Raw genomic sequence first — 20,922 nt, 5'->3', positions numbered from 1 at the left:
CTTCCACATCTACTTCCCAGCACTTACAGTCTCTTGTTTGGAGTGCAGGTCTGCTGTGTGATGGGGAACCTGACTGAAAACAAGTTCTGGGGTTCCATGTGGCTTCTGTTGGCAAAAATATATCATAGCATATAACAATTTGATACATCGTACTTCTTACAAGTAAGTTGTGGTGGTAAGGTAGTTTATGTCAGTGTTACCGTACCTGAACTGGCCTTCTGCCTCTTTGTCATGCACTATCACAGCCCAATGATAAAACATTCTCTTTAGAGAATATTTGTTAAGTCTCAGTGCCTGTGGGATTAGCACCATCATGAATACCAAGTGAGACTTTCAAAGGAGAATTTACACATTACTGGTGCTTTGACTGACAGCTTTTAGGGAAAGCCTTAATCCATAATGAAGTCAGAAAAAACACTCCAGCATTCTTCCTCCAATAAGGAGCATGAGCGGATGCTTAGCGAAGGGTAAGAACAAGGAAAGCTTATGTATAAGAGATAACTTGAGTATTCCTTCATCTCTAGCTGTTTTCATTGAAGAGCTGTCCTAGATTTGGGTAGTTCGTTGTTGGTTTCATGCAACCAACCCCTTTTTTGTATGCAGGCAACCAGCTGTTCTTTGTAAGAAGTTCTATGGGTGCGCTACTACTTATGTTCAAATTTACCTTCTCTTTCTTCAGAATTTGGCTTGTGCTGTTTTCCTTTGCTACCACATTCGTTGTGGAGGGGAGTGAGCAATCCATCTCTAGTATGACAATCCATCTCTAATATGACAATCCATCTCTAATATGACGATCCATCTCTGGTCCTGCCATGATTTTGTAGACCTCAATAATTTCTTCCTTCTCCTGGAAATCGAAGAGTCTTAACTTACCTATTTGTACCCTACTGAAGAACCCATTCTTATGTCTTTGATCATACTTTCTAATCTTATCTGAAGCTGCTCTATTTCAATACATCCTTTTCTGGAGCTGAGGTCCCCAGAGCTGATAGTTGTAGTCAAGATAGGCAGTGTTCTGTTTTGTACTTATTTCATTCATAGTAATTCCTAATATTAAATTTTCTTTCTGAGTTCAGGTAGACTTTAGTCTACCCTACTAAAATTATACATATGTCTATTTGTTTTAGTCCATTTGGTACAGGTCAGACTAAAGTATTCATAACAGCCCAGGATCTCTGTATCACACGTGCCGTCTTTCAAAAGATCTTTTAAAACCCAGGGCTGCTCGTTGGGCAGCTTCAGCGGGAGTCCCTGCTCCTGCCTTTGTGTTGGTGATACAGTGGTGGCTATGTGAGGTTTGGCAATTACGGCATGTTAATGAAATCACCTGGATCACTTCTTTGCCCTGGATCTGCTGCTTGGAACCGGGGCTCGGCTGGAAAGCAGCAGTTACAGAGGGCAGCAGGCTGCTCCTTTGCAACTTAACTGCAAACTTAGTGGAACTGTAGCCATAAATAGTGATATGTGCTTTTGCACAGTGAACCCTGATATCATCTCCTGACTTTAGAGTCTGTAAGTTACCCCACTGACTGTCCTTATGAGGATTTTTTCATTTTCTCTGTCGTGGAAAGGATATAAACACGTAGGATCTGAGATGTTACTTTAAAGGTCGGGTTTCTATTGCTGAGCTGTGTGCTGTGGAAGAAATAGGCAGGAAATGTCATGTAGCTGCATCGTCTTCATGTCTTTGCTTTGGATTCTTGGATGTGCAAAGCAAGGTTTTTTTGTTTGTTTCATTTGGCTTCAAATGTTGTGAAAAACTGCAATGAATTAAGTTCTTTTCTGGTTCATGGGAAGTGCTGTTACCAAGGCACTAAGTGAGGAAAGACTTCTGCACTCGATAGCTCAGTAGTATTTTAACGTATTGGCTCATGTGGGGCATCCAGGTTACAAACAGTGCAACAGGTGAACACAGACAGTAAGCAGACTTACACAGTGCATGGCATCACTGTGAACTTTGGCTTAACCAGTGACCTTGAGTGCTGTCATAAGGAAGTGAGAAGCACCGTGTTCTTTTAAGGTGTGTGCTGTGAATTCTCTGTGATAGTAGGAGGAGAAAAAGTAAGGTTTTGCCTGCTGTCCAATCTTGGATACAGTTTGGATACAGTTTAGATACAGTTACAATTGTGGCTGGTAATGTTTTTAGTTGTAACATCTTTAGCCCCTGTTTGTAAATATTTTGACTTTGCAGTTACAAATGGAGCTGAAAGTAACCTTGGTGCCTCTCCTTAGAAGCAGCAGGTGGCTCCCAATGGGAGCAGCAGCTGTCCGGAACGCCCTGAGACTTTTCAAGACGAAACAGAAGTGTTTAAATCCAGCTGTAAAAGTCGTTAGGATGCCAGCATTCTACCTGGCCTGGTGGGATTGTAAGGGTTAAAATTTCACCTGTTTTCTTTGGGAAGTCTCTTGTGGGGGTGTCCAGTTCATTTCACGTAGTAGACCATGAGAACATCACCAACATCCCAGAAGTAGTTTAGTTAGTGTAGGTGCAGTCATTACAGTGTTATCTTGCTCTACTCAGTATCAACATAAACTTTTGTGTGATGTTAGCAGCCTTAATCCATTTGGGTAATGCACGTCTTTGTTACTGGTGAGGAATTACTCTCTGTAACACTGTGATGCTGTGAGACCTTCCATCCCTGCGGTGATAACAGATATCAGAGACACTGGAGTGAATTGGTGGCAGTGATGCAGATCTCTAGGGCTACAAAAAACCATGTCTAACTGCCTTTTTATCATGTTCTATGAGCAAATGTGCTCTCAGATAGAAGTAGAACCAGGCAATGAATAGGAGCAGGAGCAGTCAGTTCTAGCTAGTATGTCCTGGTGCAAAATTAGAAACACTAAAATGTTTTGCAGGGAGTCACTGTGGCATCTGTCCAGGAGTTTCATCTGTTGTGGCCTTTCTTTAAATTAAAATGTATGTATTTCATTTCTTTAAATTTCATTTGGTTTTGTTTGGTTTGTTTTTTTTTTTGAACTGTGAACAGCTCTTAGGAAAGCATTGTGACTATCCAGGAAGACTTGCTTGAAGTGAAAGCAAAGTCCTTGCTCAGCTGGGTTGAGAAATTAGTTGTTGAGGAGGGTACTTTGGCTGCTGCTGAACAATAACAGGTACAGGAAATGGAGTTCTGTACAAGTTGAATTAGGTGAAGAAAGAGATCTTGCGGAGGAAAGTAAGTGTTTTCTGTCTGAGGCCAATTACTGCCTTATCTTTTTTGTGTGGGTTTATGAAAGGCCACAGCCAACAGAGGCTCTCAATGCCGTTTGGAAAGAAGAGGTTCATTCGAAGCAGGAAACTTGTATTTGAGTGTCTTGGTACCCTCTAAATATTCCTAGCTCCACCTATCAACCGTAAAGGAACCGTAGAGAGATTAGCATTTCTAGACTGCAGTTACTCCATGGATATTGCTCTAAGTGCTGAGATGTTTATCTCAAAAGTATCACTTTTCCATAAACTCATCTGGAACTAAATTACCCATTACTTTGCATTTTTATGAGAGCAGTCGTTTAAAAACTGTGCCCTTGCTTCTCATGTCTTCCAGGACTTTTAAAACTCTTTCACATCGCTATCGTTGTTCTTAGAGCTGATCAATGGTCTATGAAGGTGACAAGTCACTCCATGAACCAGCAGGTGGAAGTCTGACGTGTGTCAATGACCGTTGAGTCTTCCAGTTTATTCTGAAGTTTGCTTTGCAAAGCACCTTGAGACACGAGCTTCCCTGATGGTGCTAAAATGGACAGCATCATTTTAATAAGGCACAGCAGTACGACACAACAGCATCTCCTTGTTTCTGGCTGCCTAATCATTGCCCATCTGTAAGGAGTCCTCTTTATTGGGATTTTCTGCTAAATAGGAAAATTGATCTCAAAATATTTTATTGTGATCTGAGTGTTCAGTTACTTAATTCAGATTTTTAAGCAAATAATTAAAATACAGTGTGGAAAAGCACTGAGCAGGGTTATTGCTGCAGTTGGTTCTGTTAACTGATCTCTGATCATTTCAAGGAGCTGTATTTTGCTCAGTAGTACTAGCAGTCCTTGAACCAAAACATTTACTGCATTTTTTGCTTCTAATTTGCTGTAGATACCAAGCTAATTATTATGTTGTTTTACTCTCAACTGATGTGGGGCTAAATATCAGCTGCTCTTGGCCTTTTCCTTTACCCTTTATACAACATTTGCAGTTTTCCAGGTATATGCAAATATTTATAGGAATGGTCCAGTGTTGTATTAGGGGAGTAAACTCTTGGAAAGGGCTGACAATAGCAGGGCATGGGGAAATAGTTTTAAGTTAAAAGAGGAAAGATTTAGGTTGGATGTTAGGGGGAAGTTCTTCACTAGGAGAGTGGTTAGGCCCTGGAACAGGCTGCCCAGGGAGGTTGTGGATGCCCCGTCCTTGGAGGTGTTCAAGACCAGGTTGGACGGGGCCCTGGGCAACCTGATCTAGTAAAGGTGTATGTTTGGTGGCCCTGCCAGGCAGGGGGGTTGGAACTACATGATCCTTGAGGTCCCTTCCAACCCGGGTCATTCTGTGTGAGTGCTTCAGTGTACACAGGGACATGTAGCAGAAGAGCCTAGGAGGATGATATTCCTTTTTTAACTGCTCTTTGTTTTTTTATGAGTCTTCCACCTGTTTGTTTGCAGTATCTTTTCATTTTAAGGCTCTCATAATGCTGCGTGTGAGAGAATATTGGTTATTTTACTCACCATTTAAGCTTAGTTTCGTGTTTTCAAGAAGGGAATTTTTCTAAAACTGAGTTAACATCTGATGTGTAATTGTTGGACTCCGGTTATTAGCAGAGCTTTATTTTAGCAGCTTGATATTTTTCTTGTTCCTGCTCTTTGCTTCGTTTTTTCCTGCCCTTTCTGATTTTGTGTTGCAGCTCCTTTGGAAAGGATGTGGTGGAATTTTGTCTGATATTTGTGTTTACATTTGTAGCAAATGTTCTCCTCTACCTCCCGCTTGTGCAGTTCCCTTTTTTTTGGGTAGCTTTAAGAATTTCAACAATGCTGAGTTTTCATCCATGCTTACCACACAAAGTTCGGGTCAGTTGCGCCAATGGATGTTTATGATTTCTCTGGGTGACTTCAGGTGATCTTGAACCGCTGGTTCCTTGTCTCTATGCAGCTTTTATGTTTGTTATAATTGTTCTCTGTATAATTCTGCTGAATGCACCAGGACAGTTCATAGGAAGTAGTATTGGAAGAGTCTGTCTTGTCTGGATTCTCTCCCTGCCCCACAGCAGCTCTCAATGACTCATCCCTGGGTGGCTGATAGAATCAGTGTGTGGTGGTGCAGCTTCACAGAGGGGGGGCAATACACCCCCCATGGCCCTCGTGTGTATTTCTGTACAGGTAGAGAAGGAAATAAAAATGGAGGGAAGAAACTATGAAAACAAGAAAAGAGCATTAAAAAGTGCTCATTTGATTTGAAATTTAAAACAGAAATGTGGTAAGCAGCACTGCACATTATTTTGGTTTAGCAGGCTTATGCCTAATGTCCAATTTAATGTTAACCTGTGATTAGAATGCTTGCAGTGCATCTCCTTTGGAGTTCACACTACATCGTTTTACTTTAGTGCAGCAGCAGGAACTGTGAATTTGTATCTTCTGACTGACTGATATCAGCCCTGCTAATCTTAGTGAAGATCTGCAGGGTATTACCATCTTTGAGTGCCCTGACTAGTGGTTGGGGGTGTTGTGGGCTCCACAGGCGTAAACCAGCTTTCTGTACAGCAAAAGTGTTACTGTGTGCATTGGTTGCTTCTCTGTTTTTCTTCTTGACTTTTAACATATAAGGCACCCTGAACGCTCATAAGATTTGAGAGCTTATGCACTGCCTTTACAGTTCCCAGCTGAGGAGCTGGTAGCTCTTATAGCATCTATAGCTAATGGTCACTCTTTAAAAATTGAACTTGTGCTATGAAGTCGGATGTTGTAGAAACCATTTCATTTCTGCCCATTGGATGTCTGTGTGTTCCACAGGGCTCAAACACCCCTGCTGGCTTGTTTAATACAAACCTCTTACAGCATTCTCCCTCCACTGTGTGAGGTTAAAGCTTTTTTATTTTATCCTGGACTACAAGTTGTTTTAAGGTGACTGAGTAAGCCCTGAGAGATCATAGGGGGTATGTATGCCACTGTTCTGCAATTATTGTAGAAAACCTAAATACATGTGGACAATTAGCACCAGTTGTTTCAACAGCTGAGTTACCGCCCCATGACGTACTTGCCTTCAGGCTTTGTGTCCTTTACCATGAGAAAGCTCAAGGCAGTTTCTGAGCATCACCTGGATACAATATGTTTTTTCCTACAGCAGCTCTCCCAAATCGGGACAGACTCCCAGGCTCTGTGGAAGGTGGATGAGGGGAATTGAGTCATGATTCTGAATGGCCTTCTCTCCACCCTGATATCCCAAATGCTATTGCTAGGATATTCTTTGTTTGCCTTTCTTATCCCATCATCACCTTTTTAAAATTCACTCTGTCATCTTTTCTTTAATTACATTCAAATTTAAGCTGGTTGCGGTTTTCTGTGTGGCCTTGACATGATCTTATTTTGCCTTCCCATCCGCTGCTGTATTTTGCTGCTTTTGCTTCTCCGAAATCTTTCTCTAAGTTCCGTTTTTCCCTACTTATGCTTCCTTTTTTTGTTCTGGATTGTCACCATAGGTTGTGTAGGTAGGTAGAGCCAATTAAGGAGGCAAAGCTGATCTCCTGGCATCTTCCAAGAGTGAGGCTCAGCGTGTCCGTCTTGATGTTGTGGGATGTGGTTACTGTCATTTCTGCAAATAGATAAAAATCCATCCCCTGCCTCTCTTTGTAGGTTGGTTCGAGTCCATTTCTTTTCTATCTTCACAGTTTTCTCATTCTGTTATGAAATAACTTTTTGTGTTTGTTTGTTTAAAATATTTTTGTTTCCTGTTGGTGGATGCATGGGGAAGACTGGAGCTGAGGTTACCTGTGAAGCTGGGTTTGCTGTCTTGAGTCTGAGGGCAGCCCAGGCCAGGTGCTCTTCTCATACTCTTGCAGGCTTTAGTATTTTCTGGAGCACCACAGGGTAACTTCTTTCCCATAGCACCTGAAAGCTCTTTCAGGTACTGTTTTGAGGCTGTCCATGGGCTTGGGAGTACAAGAGAGTGCTTGAGAGCCTGCTTTCCTTTTGGCTGTTATAGAGCTTGAAATAGACACCAGCAGATGTGTCAGTCATCTGTTATGTAGGAAAAAGGCGTTACATAGGGGAAAACCTCCTATGGCTCTCCAGTGCAGATTTCTTTCTGAAAAAGACAGTCTTTGCAGGTGCTGCCATAAGTACATGAAGCTTTCGATTTTCCCTAATGAAGTGAATGCTATTTCTGTTAAATGAGTACGTAAGAGACATGATGGCAGAAACTCAGAATGAACAGACCTCTCTAACTTAACTGAAATCACTTTGAGATCCAGAAATAGGTTTGTTTTTTTTGGCGCTGAATGTGTGTATTAATTCATTTAATCATTAGGGCTGCTACAAATATGACAGATATTCTCTTCCCTTGCTTGTGAGAATAGCAAATAGGTAAAACCCTAAGGTAAATCACTTCTGCTTTTGGTGTTGGAAGTATCTGTAATGTTCTTTGTTCTGATTAGTTTTCTGGTTCATATAAACAGGAGATACTGGTGGCTCTTGATTTGTCCTCTGTTTCCTGGGTTTCATGTGCAGGTAACAGAACTGCATAGAGGGTGAATTTCAGAATGGCTGATGTTGGCGGAGGGACCTCGGGAGCTGTTTGTTTTGCACGCTCTGCTCAGAGCACAGCCATGCAGGGCAGGGCTCAGCACCAAATCCAGGCAGCTCCTGAAGCTCTACCAAGGCTGGTGCCTCCTTCGATCCGTTATAACCTGGAGGGGTGGATGTCTTGTGTAGTAGAGTGATAGAACTAGTTAAGCCGCTAGTTGTCATTAGGGAATGTAGATAGAAGCTATAGCTTAAGTTCAGGAGAATATTTAGGTCTTTGTATCTACTAAAAGTCTGTATGTCTTACTCTAAGACCAAAGAAGCTTTGGGGATGGTACCTTTCTTTTGCATGTCATATCTGCATATGTGATCTTGTTTGTAGGTTATATGTGTGCTTGATATGTAGGTTATTAGGGGAAAGAAAAGCCTGTGAAAACTGAAAAGCTGACTGCATTGTGTTGCTTTTCCACTTCAATAATTGTGTCTTTTGGGTTTGCCTTTTAGGAAATAAAATAATGCTAACGAGACAACCGCATCCCTGAAGTTCAGGTTTTCAGGCTGGCTGCCATTATGGGTAAGTTCTGAGTGTAGCTTTGATAAAAAAATCAGTGACTTCTCATTTCTCTTGAAGAGCGAGAACATTCACATCATGCCATTTTTATATGTTCTTAGGAATTGTTTGTCTGTGTTAACTCATGTAACGTCTACGTGACAGGCAGTGCTCAGCTGCTCTGCTGCTGTTCAAAATACTTCTCTTTTCTTTGTTTCTTTCATTGGAGTAAAGCATTTTATTCTCACCGTGTGATAAATAAAAAATCCAAGCATGGGAAATAGAGCTTCATGGTATTAGAAACTGTGCAATCCTTAGTGTGCTCTGAATGGTGGTGACTGGGAGAGAGAGAAGGGAATGACAACACAGAGTGTGTGTTAAAGCATGTTATCGTACTGCCTTGTATCACGGTGATGCAAAGCCAGGGCTCAGGTGCTGTAGCTGTGGTTTTGTAAGTCTGTAGCGTATTTGGATTACCTGAAATTTGATGCCTGTTTTTCACATCATAGTGGCTTTTTTAAGGAGTTCACTGTGTCAATCTTGGCATCACTTTGTTGTGCTCACTCTCAATGGGGAGACAAAAAAAGAGTGGGGAAAGCAGAAGCTTTTGTCTGTCTTTAATTGTTATGTGAGTGAAGCCTACCTGATGCTCAGTAGCAAGGTAGTAATTAGGATTGTGATGGTTTCTGTGAGATGACTATTGAATCACACTGGGTATTCTGTGAGCTTTTCTTTCCTTTGTATGAAATATGCTACCTAGTGAATGTTAAGAATTCTATCTATGCCAACTAACAGCTAAGAACTTTTTTTACCTCACTGGGGGCTAGAATGGGCTATAACACCATGAAATAGTTGGTTTGTGGCAAGTTGTGAAGAGCAGATTTGTTTGAAAAAGGAACAAGCTGTGAGAATGCCACCAGTTCTGGCATTGAATATTTCTACTAAAAACTGATTTTATAGATTTACGTATCCGAGTAGTTATGAATAATGACAATGTGACTAGTACTGAAAAGCTACTGAATTTCAGCTCAGCTTTCTGATTTGTTAGGAATCTATTAAATGAGAACACTGAAATCCCATCATTTCCTGATTTGACAAATTTGTTTACTGATTGGATTTGTGTGAACTCCAAATCTAACCTGCATAGCACCCTCACTCCTAAATTCCTTGGTTCAGTGCTTCTGTTTTCCCTGTGACTGTCTTGCTTTAGATTGGACCCACCCTACATGCAACAGGAGTACATGGGACTGGACATTTGAAAATCAGTGTAAAATAACAGTTTAACAATAAGTTCACTGTTGATAAATTAAGATAGACCTCTCTTAATCAGTGTTTCGATGTGAAACTGGATCAGTTTGTTTTTAGACCAGAATAGTAGTAAGTTAGTCATTTCTTCAGTGTGAAATGAGGTGAGGTGAAAGACTGGGTTTTCTACGGAACAAGGCATGTTTCTCCTTTAAGAGAACACGTTCGAATCCTCTTGTTTTTGTTTTTTACCTTAATGAAGTTCTGTACACAAATGAGGTGGGTGTGCAGTTTAGTAATATTATAAGAGTAGTTGTTGAGATTGTTGAACTGAATTACCGTTCATTAGTATTGACGTTTCCTTAAAGTTGAAGTTCTAGTAAAGTTGTCATTCCTAAGATGTATTGTCAAAGGTAACATTTTCTTTGAGGCTTTGCATACTTACACAGAACTACTGGAACCATTTAGATATGTACATCTGATAATCTGCTGTGGGTCTAACATAGGACTGAGACATTATCAGATGCCATCCATTGCAGGGAGACTCTGACACTGCTTTTATTAAGCAGTCGATGAGATCATTCAGCCTGAACAGCTAGAAATAATCTTACTTGTGCCTTTCAAGTGTGAACTTCCAAGAGCAATGACATTGTAATGTTTATACATCACATGGCTAAATTAATTATGCCAATGGTGAGAAAATGCCCATAAAAATGGAGAAGTGTGTATGTGTGTGTGGGGGGGGGGAAGAAGGAGAAAGTGAGAAAGAGCCATGTACTCTGGAGCACTTCCCCAGGCTGCAGCGTTAGTCATCTGTTACCTATGTTTTACAGTTTCTTAGGAATGAATATTAAAAACCAGAAGCTCTGCTATGTCACCGTGTAGTTGGAGCAGTTTGAAGAAGTTTCTCATCTTTTATTGCTTCTGATGTTTGCCCTTTGAAATATCACTGCAAGACTCAGGAAGCATGGCTTTTGTTTGTCTCCGGTTTTTAAACAGTGTTATCATGATGCACAATTCTGGTTTCTTACCATAAGGTTGTGGTCTTTGTGATTCTTTAAGCCCTCCCAAAAAATATGCAGTCCTGCAGAAGAGGAAGAAAATTACTCTGTGGGTCTTCAGATGGTGCTCAGACAATTTAACTGTGTAGGAGTCCCTTGTGTGATGTGGCCCTACTTTTTAAACCATCCATTTAAGTATATTTACTGATCAAGCTGTTTATTTCTTTAAGCACTGCTAACAATAGACTGTACATATTGCAGCACAGCAGTAATGTTTAAAATTTGGCAATTTTATGCTGCAGTATAGGATGGAGTTTGGAATCATGCCTTTCTGACTGGGAAATAAGTCAGTGCCATACTTTTGATTTAAGTCATTTACATTTCTCTTTTTCTTCTGAGCAGATGAGCAGCAAGCTTTGAATTCAATCATGCAGGATTTGGCTGTGCTTCATAAGGCCAGTCGTCCCGCACTGCCCCAGCAAGAAACAGGAAAACCAAAGTCATCTTCACCTAAAAAACAGGTACTCTTCAATATCCTTACTAACCCAATGAAACCTAACTGGCCGTCTGTGACTTCTGTAGTAATTCTTTCTGCCAGAATGAGCTATTGGTCTTTTAGCTGCCATTTCCTTTGTTCATGTTCTTAAATTAGCAGCAAAAGGAAGCGATAGGGTTTCAGACCATATGCAGCGAATGCTTAAGTGACTGATCCTGGTAAACCCAATGTCACAGAGGTGCTCTGACAGTGTGTGGAGATCCAAACTATTTTTAGAACATTTTAAAATGTTGAGTTCTGGTAGCATCTTCTACTGGGGACACTTGTGTAGAATGGATTTTACAGGCATAGTGGGTTGTGCAAATGTCAGCTGGGCGTATTAATGAATGTCAGCGCTGCAGCTGAAACATTCTTACAGTTCTTTACTCCATCTGTGGTCTGAATATTTTGTGAGTTGGTTCATATGCAGGGGATGCAAATTCTTCTCAGCTTTAGTTTTTTCTGCATGTTTCTCCAGTTGTGTTGAATACAGGAAATTATGGATAGGTTTGAACTGCTGTACAGAGAGGCTCAGAGAAGAGAAGTGAGGGCTATTACAAAAGCATGAGTAAATATCCAATTAGCTGTGTGCTTGTGTGATTGGACCCTTAATTGCCAAACCACAATTACACGAACCATTAATTGGCACAGGTCTGTTTAATCTATTACAGATGAAAGTATCTGAGTATTTTTGGTTCTTACACTGTCAAAAAAAAAGCCATGTCTTACCCTTACCATTTAAGTTCAGTGTGTAACAGTTGTGTATTGCTGATATCATGAGAGTTACTTCTCAACTGTGACTTTGTGTATTGAGGTGATATACAGACATGGTCTGTAATTATTTGGATATAAAAATATTTAGAAAGTTATGGGAATACAGCACGGATGCTAGCTTAATGTGGCTTTAAATTGTAATGTTTATGAAACAAGTTATGTTCCTTACACACAACATTCAGTGACATTAAAAACCCATCCTGATAGCAATGACATCAACTTTTTCTTTCAAGAAAGCAGTAAGCAAGCAACCAATGGTGATGTCACATGTAGAGAAGGAGTTTGTCTTTGTTTTTCATTTTGAAATAATGTTACCTTCTGAAATGAAATAGCTGATGTATTGTTCAGCTTGAAACTAAAAAGAGCAGGCAGTAAGTAGTTAAGAATATCCATCAACTGCACAACCTAAACTTGAAGGAGCTGTTGTCTTCTGACCATTTGCAGAGAGATGTTGTGTTTGTGCCCATGCATCACTGAGTGTGGAAGAAAGGCTGCAACAGAATGGTTTAAAAATATGGATTATTTCCTGTTCCTTCTCATAGCAGTGATGTCAGTGTGTTCATGACAGATGATTCCTTGGGACTCAGTTTCATGCTGAATTTAAACCTATGCATCTGTTAATATTCAAATATGTTAAAATGTACTGATTTTAAAATAACACATTAACTTACAGAAGCGTTAATTGTACCTCAGAATTGTGGGCGTTTTACACATTTTAAGCCTCTCCCGATGACTTAGCAGAAGCAGCTTGTTACAATGCTTGGTAAATCAGAAAGAACAGGAAAGTCATACAGTCTGCTTAAAGGTTTTGCTTGTGACTTAGGATTATTAAATGACGTTCTGTGGTTTACAAAAGACAGCAGCAAACTAATAGTGATCTTTCTGTATCCTTTTTGTTATAGAATGATGTTAGAGTCAAATTTGAACATCGAGGTGAAAAAAGGTAAGCTGGGGGCATAGGAAACAATCTTGGTTGTTACCGTGATTTGTAGACTTCTGCGGAGTTCCTGTCATAAGCTTTCAAATAAACTGTTCTGAGTTCTTTAGGTTCCTGAATATATTTAGGTTGATACACAAGTTGAGAACGAACTTGTTTAGTATGTTGGGTGATAAGTGTACATAAAAACAGAAGTGTCTTACTTTAGCTAAGTCTCATAGGTCTTTTGTACTTATAGTCTCCAGGTAGCTACTTGTAGAGTAACATCTTAAATGTGAACAGAACAGCAAAAATAGAAGGTCTTGGAAAATACTTAATGGAAAGGGAAATAACACCGTGCTCACACTGTTTGTCAACAGAGGTGGTAATCCCTTTAAGCAAAGATTGATCTGCAGTAAAACCTCTTCTACTTCTGGCAGTTATTACTGGTGTGCAATAGAAGAGAGTCTCCATGCTGGTAATGGTGTGCGATTCCTCATTAGGCATGTTAGGAAGAGAACTGTAAATTCCCTGGTTATTAACATTCTTCAGTATCATTCTGTTTTGTTTTTGTTTTTAACATCGTAGGTGGCAGACTTGGTAATGGCTGAGTGTTATAAGTACTTTGGAGGAAATTAGCCTTTAAAATGCTTTTAAATGGGGGACTTTTCTACCTTGGGATCTCTTGTGAAATAAGTGGAAGTTTGTGTGTAAAACAGAACCGCTTATCTGCGGCGAGCCTGCTCAGCCATGCATTTTTCTATTCCACCTTAACTCGCTTTGACAACATTAAACAATTCCTTATGAATGTAACATGAAGTGAGTGCGTGCAGCAGTGCATTCCCCAAGCCTTGGTGATAAGTCTGGCTGTGCTTGGGGTTGTTTAAAGCAACTTGAGTCTGCTTGTCCAAGGGTGCTGGGCAGACCGTGCTCATTGCATGAGTTGTAGTGCTTTTGTTGCCTGAATATGTACATCTAAAGATAGCTTATTTTTCTTGCATCATTTCATTATTTTATGCCATGGCTTTCTCACTACTTATTAAAAGAGGAAGTAGGAAAGGGAAGTGATTCCAGTGTTCCTTTGAGTGGTGAGTGTGGCACTGTGTACCAAGGAGCACACACTGTGATGGGCAGAGTTCCAGACCTGCTAAACAAATGGTTAACCACAATGGCAACTGATACAAGTTTTGTTTCATTATATTGTTGTTTTGTTTTTTAATAATAATATCTAGTTGCAAATGGCCCCACTTGCAGGCTTATTCCAATAAGAAATAGTTGCCTAACTAATGTACCTGTTAAAGCAACAAAAGAGACAGCTACGTTTGCTATGTTTTCTGCCAAATAAAATTTCAGTACTTTCTACTCTAACTGTGAGTGTCCCTCATTAGCTTAGTCACTTGTGTAGTAGTGTTCTGTTCCAAATGATAACAACAGTTCTCTGTTGTAAAAGGTCAGGTAGATGCATGTGGGGCTTTTTGGTTTGGAGGGACATCCAATTAAATGAAAATTGGAAATTTTGACCCACGGCTGAATCATTCTTATGGGAGCACGTTGGCACAGTTACTGATGAACTCATCGTTTCAATGTGTAATTCATTATTGTACAAATAGCGATCTTTAATTATCTTCCTCAGATGAGAAAATCTTTTTAATCTTCAAAAAATGAGGACTGACACTCCTGCTTGTCAGCCTGTCACAGTGTGTTGGCTTGCTTCATTTTCTGAAGTAGGGAACTGTAATAGTTTATAAGAACTTACCTTTGAGATGGAGGCAAAGCATTAAGAGAGAGGTGAGGTAGAGTGTAGGCAAGTTAAGTACTTATAATTGAGTCGCATTTTATGCTTGTCTTTTTCACTGTTTTTCATTCTTTTAGTAATACAAAATATAAAGAAAAGGGAATAAAGCAGATCTTCTTTTGATCCTTTTAGCAGTAAGTTTTATTGTAAGAATATTCTTAAGTAATGAGACAGCAGATTTTCATAAGTAATGGATGAAAATCCTCTGTAACTGAAATTGTGTTTCAGGATACTCCAATTACCCAGGCCTGTCAAACTTGAAGATCTTGTAGCTAAAGCGAAGGTTGCTTTTGGACAGACTATGGATTTACATTACTGCAATAATGAGGTAGTGGTTTGTGTTTTTTAAGTCCTCTGTGAATTGTGCACTGGTTATTTTAAGGCAGGGATTTGCCCTTGTTAGCAATGACAGCCACTCCTGTGACAAAATCCCAAGTTTTTAACGTGTGTGTTCTCAACTGCATGTCTCTTCTAAATTATCATAGGCACGAGATAGGTGAATTATTTAATGCTCTGGGACATCGCTCAATGAATCATGTCTCAAATACAGCTGTAATATTGTGCAATAGAAAAATATGCTCTATAGCCTAGAAAATAGGACCTGTTCTTCTTATATACTTGCATAATTTTGATTGAGATGGAAAGTAAGTGGACACTGTTGCACACATTTCTCTGGAACTGTAGGAGCGGTTGTTCGTATGTGCAGTGGTTGTTTCCACACTGTGAAGGCTTGTTCTGGCAGGCTGTGGCTGTTGAAGGCCCTAGAAGAAGAGTTAAGGTTGAGCTTCAGGCTTTTGTTTTCTATACATCCTGATGGTAACTCAAGGGATTGTTAGTGAATTTTACTGCCAGGTGATTTGGAATGAAAGGAAATAGTTCCATTTATCTGTTCTCCTGTATGTGACTCGTTAATTTCTTTCTATTGCCCTGTTTAAGGCATCTGTTTATTTACTATTTTTTTTTCCCTCTTTGTAGCTTGTAATTCCATTAACCACACAGGATGACCTGGACAAAGCTGTTGAACTGCTTGACCGTAGTGTTCATATGAAGAGCCTCAAGATATTGCTTGTCATACATGGAAATACACAGGTATGAGTTGACATTCCTGATGCCTTTTTCCTCAGTTTTTGTACCAGAGTTTAGTTTGTCTTAAGGATGAATTGTTTCCAGTTGAAAATATACAGGGTTACTTCTTCAGTTCAGTTAAAAAGCATGTATTAGTATTTTGTACTGGGCTGGTCTGAACTTCTCTGTAGGTACAATTCCTTCTTTTCTGTGTGCCTTCTTTACAGTGGTTGAAAAGTACTCCTTAATAGGATAATGATGTGACACAGAACTGAGAAGTGCATGGAGTTTAGATGCTGTTGTGGTTATTTGAAATGATTCTTTAAGTTACGTGGTCTTGTATGACATGGAGCTGCAGACCTAAATGCCGAGTTATTTTGTTAATCTCTAACAGATCGCAGCCACCATATTGATAGGGTTCTGTGTAATGGTATATGTTGAAAATTATTGCAAGTATTTAGGATGAGCTACAAAAATTGATGATTTTTGGCATAATTTGATTTTTTACTTATTGAAAAAAATGAATGCTTTGTACAAAGGCTTTAAAAGTTTGTGGAGTTTTTTGATTGTTAGGAGTATAAGGTAATAATTGCAGTCCATAATATGTACTCTTTTTCAGTCACCCAGTGTAAATAATGTGGAGCCCCTACCCTCACTGGAAGATTTAGATAATACAGTGTTCGGCGTGACAGAAAGGAAAAGGCGGCTTTCTGTATTAGGTGAGCTGCAGTTTTTAATAGCTGTGCTTGTAACAACTTTGTTAATGTTCTCTTCATGAAGATCTTGTTCTCGGCACAGCCTGTTTATATTTCTCTTACTCATCAACAAATACAGTCCTATAGGATATGTACTCTGAGGAGTTTATATGGTGGTACATTTTCTTGCTCAAGTTAAAACTCCCCTATTTTTTAATCTTAATACATGAACATTTGTTTGAGATGCATTTTCTGGCATCAGCCTTAACATTTTCATGTTTTTAAGTTGGTGTGATGATAACTTCTTAATCTGACTGTGAAACTAGAGAAAGTTTTTCCAGACAATTTATTATGTTTGCTATGAATACAGCTATTCGTGTTGTTGAAAATAGAATGTTCTGCAAAGGAAAACTGAAATTCTCATGAGGTAGAAAGGATTAGTTGGCATGGAAAAATAGTGGTGAAGAGGGCTTGGCTTTTTGTTTTGTACCAAAAAGGAGATGTAGCTGTGTGGGCAAATCCAATTTCTGTTCCTGTATAATGGGGGGGGGGGAAAGTTAAATGTAATTGAGCCAACCTTGCCCCACATGTTTCATAATTCCTGGTTTACAGCTTACAGAATAAGCATTTGGGAAGTTTCTAAAGCAATAAGTTATCTAGGCAGGCTGGATCATTGAATACGTATCCAGGGTTGTTTGAATAAAGCCTCTAGATTTTGTGTTACTGAAAGGACACTTACCAGCCCTTTTCTTTCAGTAGGTTCTAATAATCGTGATAGGAGTTCGCCTCCCCCAGGATACATTCCAGATGAACTGCATCAGGTGGCCCGAAATGGGTCGTTCACCAGTATCAACAGTGAGGGTGAATTCATTCCAGAAAGCATGGATCAGGTACTGTGTGATTTCTTGAAATTAAAGATTGATTTACAAAGTACTGCTGTTCAAGAAGGATATGGGATTGCCAGCCCTAGAAAACAATCTGTGAGAGAAGGTTAAAGTGTTTACTATTATTTGGACTGGTAGGAACCTGTTTTTTCTCTGTCAGTCTCTTAAATAATTTAAGTTGTTGCTAGAAAAAGATTGCATTCTTTATTTTCATGACAGGTGGGAGAGTTACTAAAATAAAAATTACAACAAGAGGTGCCCTTGTTAGGAAGCACAAAAACGTGTATTAAGAAGGATGTATAAGCAGGAGCAGTTTCGCTACTTGCAGGAGTAATCAGGGTGTTTTAAAGAGAATTTTGGATCTGTCTGAATTATTTGGACTCAGCTGATAATGTTTTGAGGTAGAGACAGAAGGAAGAGCGCTGGGCCTGGTACAAATAACTCTAAAATACTTGTAGTTCTATTTTTGTGTGAGGATCACAAATGTTTGTTCTCCTCAGCTCACTTGCGTTGTTGGCGTGAGCTTATTAGCACACTTAGCATTTATGGAATCCTGCTCTGTGAATCTTAAAAACATCAGGAAAGGAGGAAGGTAATGCTTATCAGAATTGATGATTGAAATATTCTAAGGAGAGAGAATAGTGCTTCATATCGAAATCATTTCACGTTCTTGTTGGTGTTGGCGAGGTATTTGCAAATGGCAAGAGGCGGTGGTTTAAATGAGCTGAATAAATGAGAGACAGATGACAGAATAAAAATAGAGGCAGAGATTGTGCAACTTGTTGCACAATTTTCATGGCTGAACTGGGAGTTGGGGCTGAATCTTCTTATTCCAGTCCAGGATGCTATTCATTATTGTAACCACATGGTCACCTCCAGCCTGAGCCTGGATTCGTTCAGTGAAGCGATTGCTTTTGGCCCGGACAGAGTCATTCAGGTCACTGACTGGCCTAGTGGATGAGCTCTGAGGACCAGGGAGGTCTCCTTTCACTCCTGAGCACTGAAGGAGCATGGAAGCTGCCGTGTAAGCGCTGCTGTATGAGCTGTCAGCAGGGTTTAAATAAAGGAATTTTACTTTCCTAGGATGTTAAGTCATACCAGGCCGCCTCCAGGACTCACTCCTCAGCCCGGTAAAAGAGCATGTAATCGCTGAACTGTTGGTGAATTTTATCCTTCCAAACAAAGAGTTCATTTTAAATGCCTGAATTTGTGACGCACAAACTCACTTTCTGAGCACTGTTTCTGCAGCAAAACCTTGATGGGTGCTTAGAGAAGTTATGTACCCAAGACCTTTAAGAGGCGGCACAGACCATAGAAATTGGAGGAGCAACTGCTTAATTTACAGCAATAAACTGTCATCCAATTCATAGGGAGCAGCAGATGTTGTATAGAGTACCAAAACAAACTGTATTTGAGGAAGAACAACAGATGAGCTGTTTGTTATTTGTGAGAGGTAGGCTGGTAAAATGGACGTTTGTGCTGCATTCAGGATTTAGATGCTGCTTCTGCAACTCTTGAAAAAATATGAAAATTTCAGATTGCTTTGCTGCCAGAGAGAAGGAAGTAATGTTTGCAGGAGTTCTGATTAGGGCTTAAGGGTGGTTGTGTGAGATAAACAAAATGAATATCAGCCGGGGGAAACAGCTGCTTGTCAGGAGCACCCTTCTTATTTTTCTTTGGATTTGATTTGAGCAATGAGAAAGTGCTGATTTTTGTTTTCATTACGTAATGGATCTGGCCTAGATACTCAGTTTTATCATTTCTTTCCACTGATTTCACAAAACTTGGGAGCGCCGCTTACTGGGAAACCAGAACTGTTTGGGTACAAAGAAACCCTCTGGTGTTTCTGTCAACTCCTGATCCAGGTGGAAGTTTCTTTTGTATCAAACATGATATTGATTTGGGTGAAAAGAATTTATAAATGTTGTATTTTCTCTCTTATCTCCTTTTCTTTACTGTTTGGTTGTATTTACAATTCTGCATACCTTGCTTGGGGTCCCAGCTAGAGATAGATGAGTTAAAGCTTTTTTTATGGTGTTCTATTTCTGCTGTTTTTTGTGGGTTCGGGTTGGCCAAACTGAAACCACTTTGGAGATGATATAAACTGCATTTGTTACAGGTTGTGTCGTATTTGAGGCTTTTTTCTCTGATAGCAACAAAATCCACCTTTTTTCCTTTGAAGCTGTTTCAGCTTTCTGACTCCTTGGAGGCCTTGTTGTTGTTCTGTCTTGGCCATAATATAATAATAGGAGTCAGTGGTTTCTACAGGAAGAGCATGTGTTTGAGGAGCACTGTTGAGTATGAAATGCCTTCACTCAATTCTGCTCCATAGAACTGTGGAATCCTTTCAGGGAAGATTATTTGATGTAGGTTAAGCTATGGCAGTCATCCTTCTCTCCAGTAATTCCTGTTTGTTACTGGTGGTGTCTTATTTCTAATTCAGAGTTTCAAAGCATGAATATTCAAGCCATAAAAAGAAAAAAAAACAAACAACAAACCTTTCTGATCTTTATCTCCATGGTTTTTATTAGATGCTGGATCCACTCTCATTGAGCAGTCCTGAAAATTCTGGCTCAGGAAGCTGTCCCTCACTTGACAGCCCTTTAGATGGGTAAGAACTGCTTGCATTCATTAGTCATCTTTATTAGATTGCTTAACATGTTAATTAGTGCGACCAAAAAATTCTACATCATTCTTTAACTCATTAAAATGACTAACTTAATCCTATGGCTTTTGTGGAGAAAAGAGGAAATATTTGGAGGCATTAAATTCTGCACTTGTTTGGCTGAATTAGAGGGATTTTATAGGTTGCATAAGAGATTTTTTGTTTATCAACTGTGTGTTCAGCCATCAAGGTGTTAAACTTCACAGTGTTCCTTTGTGGCTTCATTGGTGCGAATGGCACAGCCTGCTGCTGTCTTACCACACTGAAGCCAAAGAGCAAGGATTTCCATTGTTACTGATCCTGAATGATTATTGTCACCTAATAGACTTGATGTTGAGATCAAGTTCCACATTTGCGAGCAGCAGCTTTATACAGTATAAAGCTTCCATCATCCATAAAGCATTGTAACACAGTGGGATCGTTTTGTTACGGTAGTTGCCATTTTAAAATACTTTGCTTTCACGTTTCTAGAGACAACTATCCCAAATCTCGGATGCCGAGAGCACAGAGCTATCCAGATAATCATCAGGAATTCTCAGGTAGGCAAAATTGGCTGGCCGTAATAGCTTTCCCAAGTACTTTCTCTTGCAAGTCATAGAACTTGAAAGGGAAGCTCATACTAAGAGGTGTTACCTTACACAAGCTTGTAATGGTAGTAGAAGACATAGCACCAAGGTGCAATCCAAATAGATACAGCGAAAGATGCAATTAGGTGTATCTTGTAAAGGTTTTCTTCAAGTTAATGTGTGTAACACCAGTGCTGTTGTGTTTAGTAAAACATACCTCTGATGCTAGAGGAAAAAAAACAAAGGCAAATAATGCATGGCCTAATGGCACACAGGTTGGTTAAAGTGAACTGCAGTGTCCATCTTTAAATGAGTACATAATCCTTCATTAATTTACTTCATGTTTCAGCTGCTGTTTCATCCTTTATGGAAAGAGAATCATTTTTAAGTGCTCATAACTGCTGTAACTGAAAGCATTCCAAAGTGCGAGCATGAAGGAGAGCAGTTTGCTGTGCCTATAAATTAATGAGTCATCACCACTAACATTGCTTTCATACCACACTCTGGCTTGAATC

General features: G+C 39.7%; 1 protein-coding gene across 6 annotated transcripts in view; it reads left to right on the top strand.

The window, feature by feature from the left end:
* Positions 1 to 20,922, top strand: part of MAP3K2 (mitogen-activated protein kinase kinase kinase 2) — a 38,461-nt gene that overhangs the window by 6,252 nt on the left and 11,287 nt on the right. For 4 of the 6 annotated variants that reach the window (XM_015868689.2, XM_015868688.2, XM_015868691.2 and 1 more), the window contains 9 exons: positions 8,221 to 8,290; positions 10,915 to 11,033; positions 12,724 to 12,764; positions 14,761 to 14,860; positions 15,508 to 15,621; positions 16,217 to 16,316; positions 17,049 to 17,182; positions 19,708 to 19,787; positions 20,313 to 20,380. In XM_015868689.2, the coding sequence (XP_015724175.1) occupies positions 8,287 to 8,290; positions 10,915 to 11,033; positions 12,724 to 12,764; positions 14,761 to 14,860; positions 15,508 to 15,621; positions 16,217 to 16,316; positions 17,049 to 17,182; positions 19,708 to 19,787; positions 20,313 to 20,380 (760 nt within the window). In that variant the 5' untranslated portion in view covers positions 8,221 to 8,286. The remainder of the gene's footprint in view (positions 1 to 8,220; positions 8,291 to 10,914; positions 11,034 to 12,723; positions 12,765 to 14,760; positions 14,861 to 15,507; positions 15,622 to 16,216; positions 16,317 to 17,048; positions 17,183 to 19,707; positions 19,788 to 20,312; positions 20,381 to 20,922) is intronic. The other 2 variants (XM_015868692.2, XM_015868690.2) reach the window with 1 other exon arrangement.

This window comes from Coturnix japonica, chromosome 7, assembly GCF_001577835.2.
Source record: "Coturnix japonica isolate 7356 chromosome 7, Coturnix japonica 2.1, whole genome shotgun sequence".
NCBI classification, from domain to species: domain Eukaryota; kingdom Metazoa; phylum Chordata; class Aves; order Galliformes; family Phasianidae; genus Coturnix; species Coturnix japonica.
This window is presented reverse-complemented; position numbering and strand designations above follow the sequence as displayed.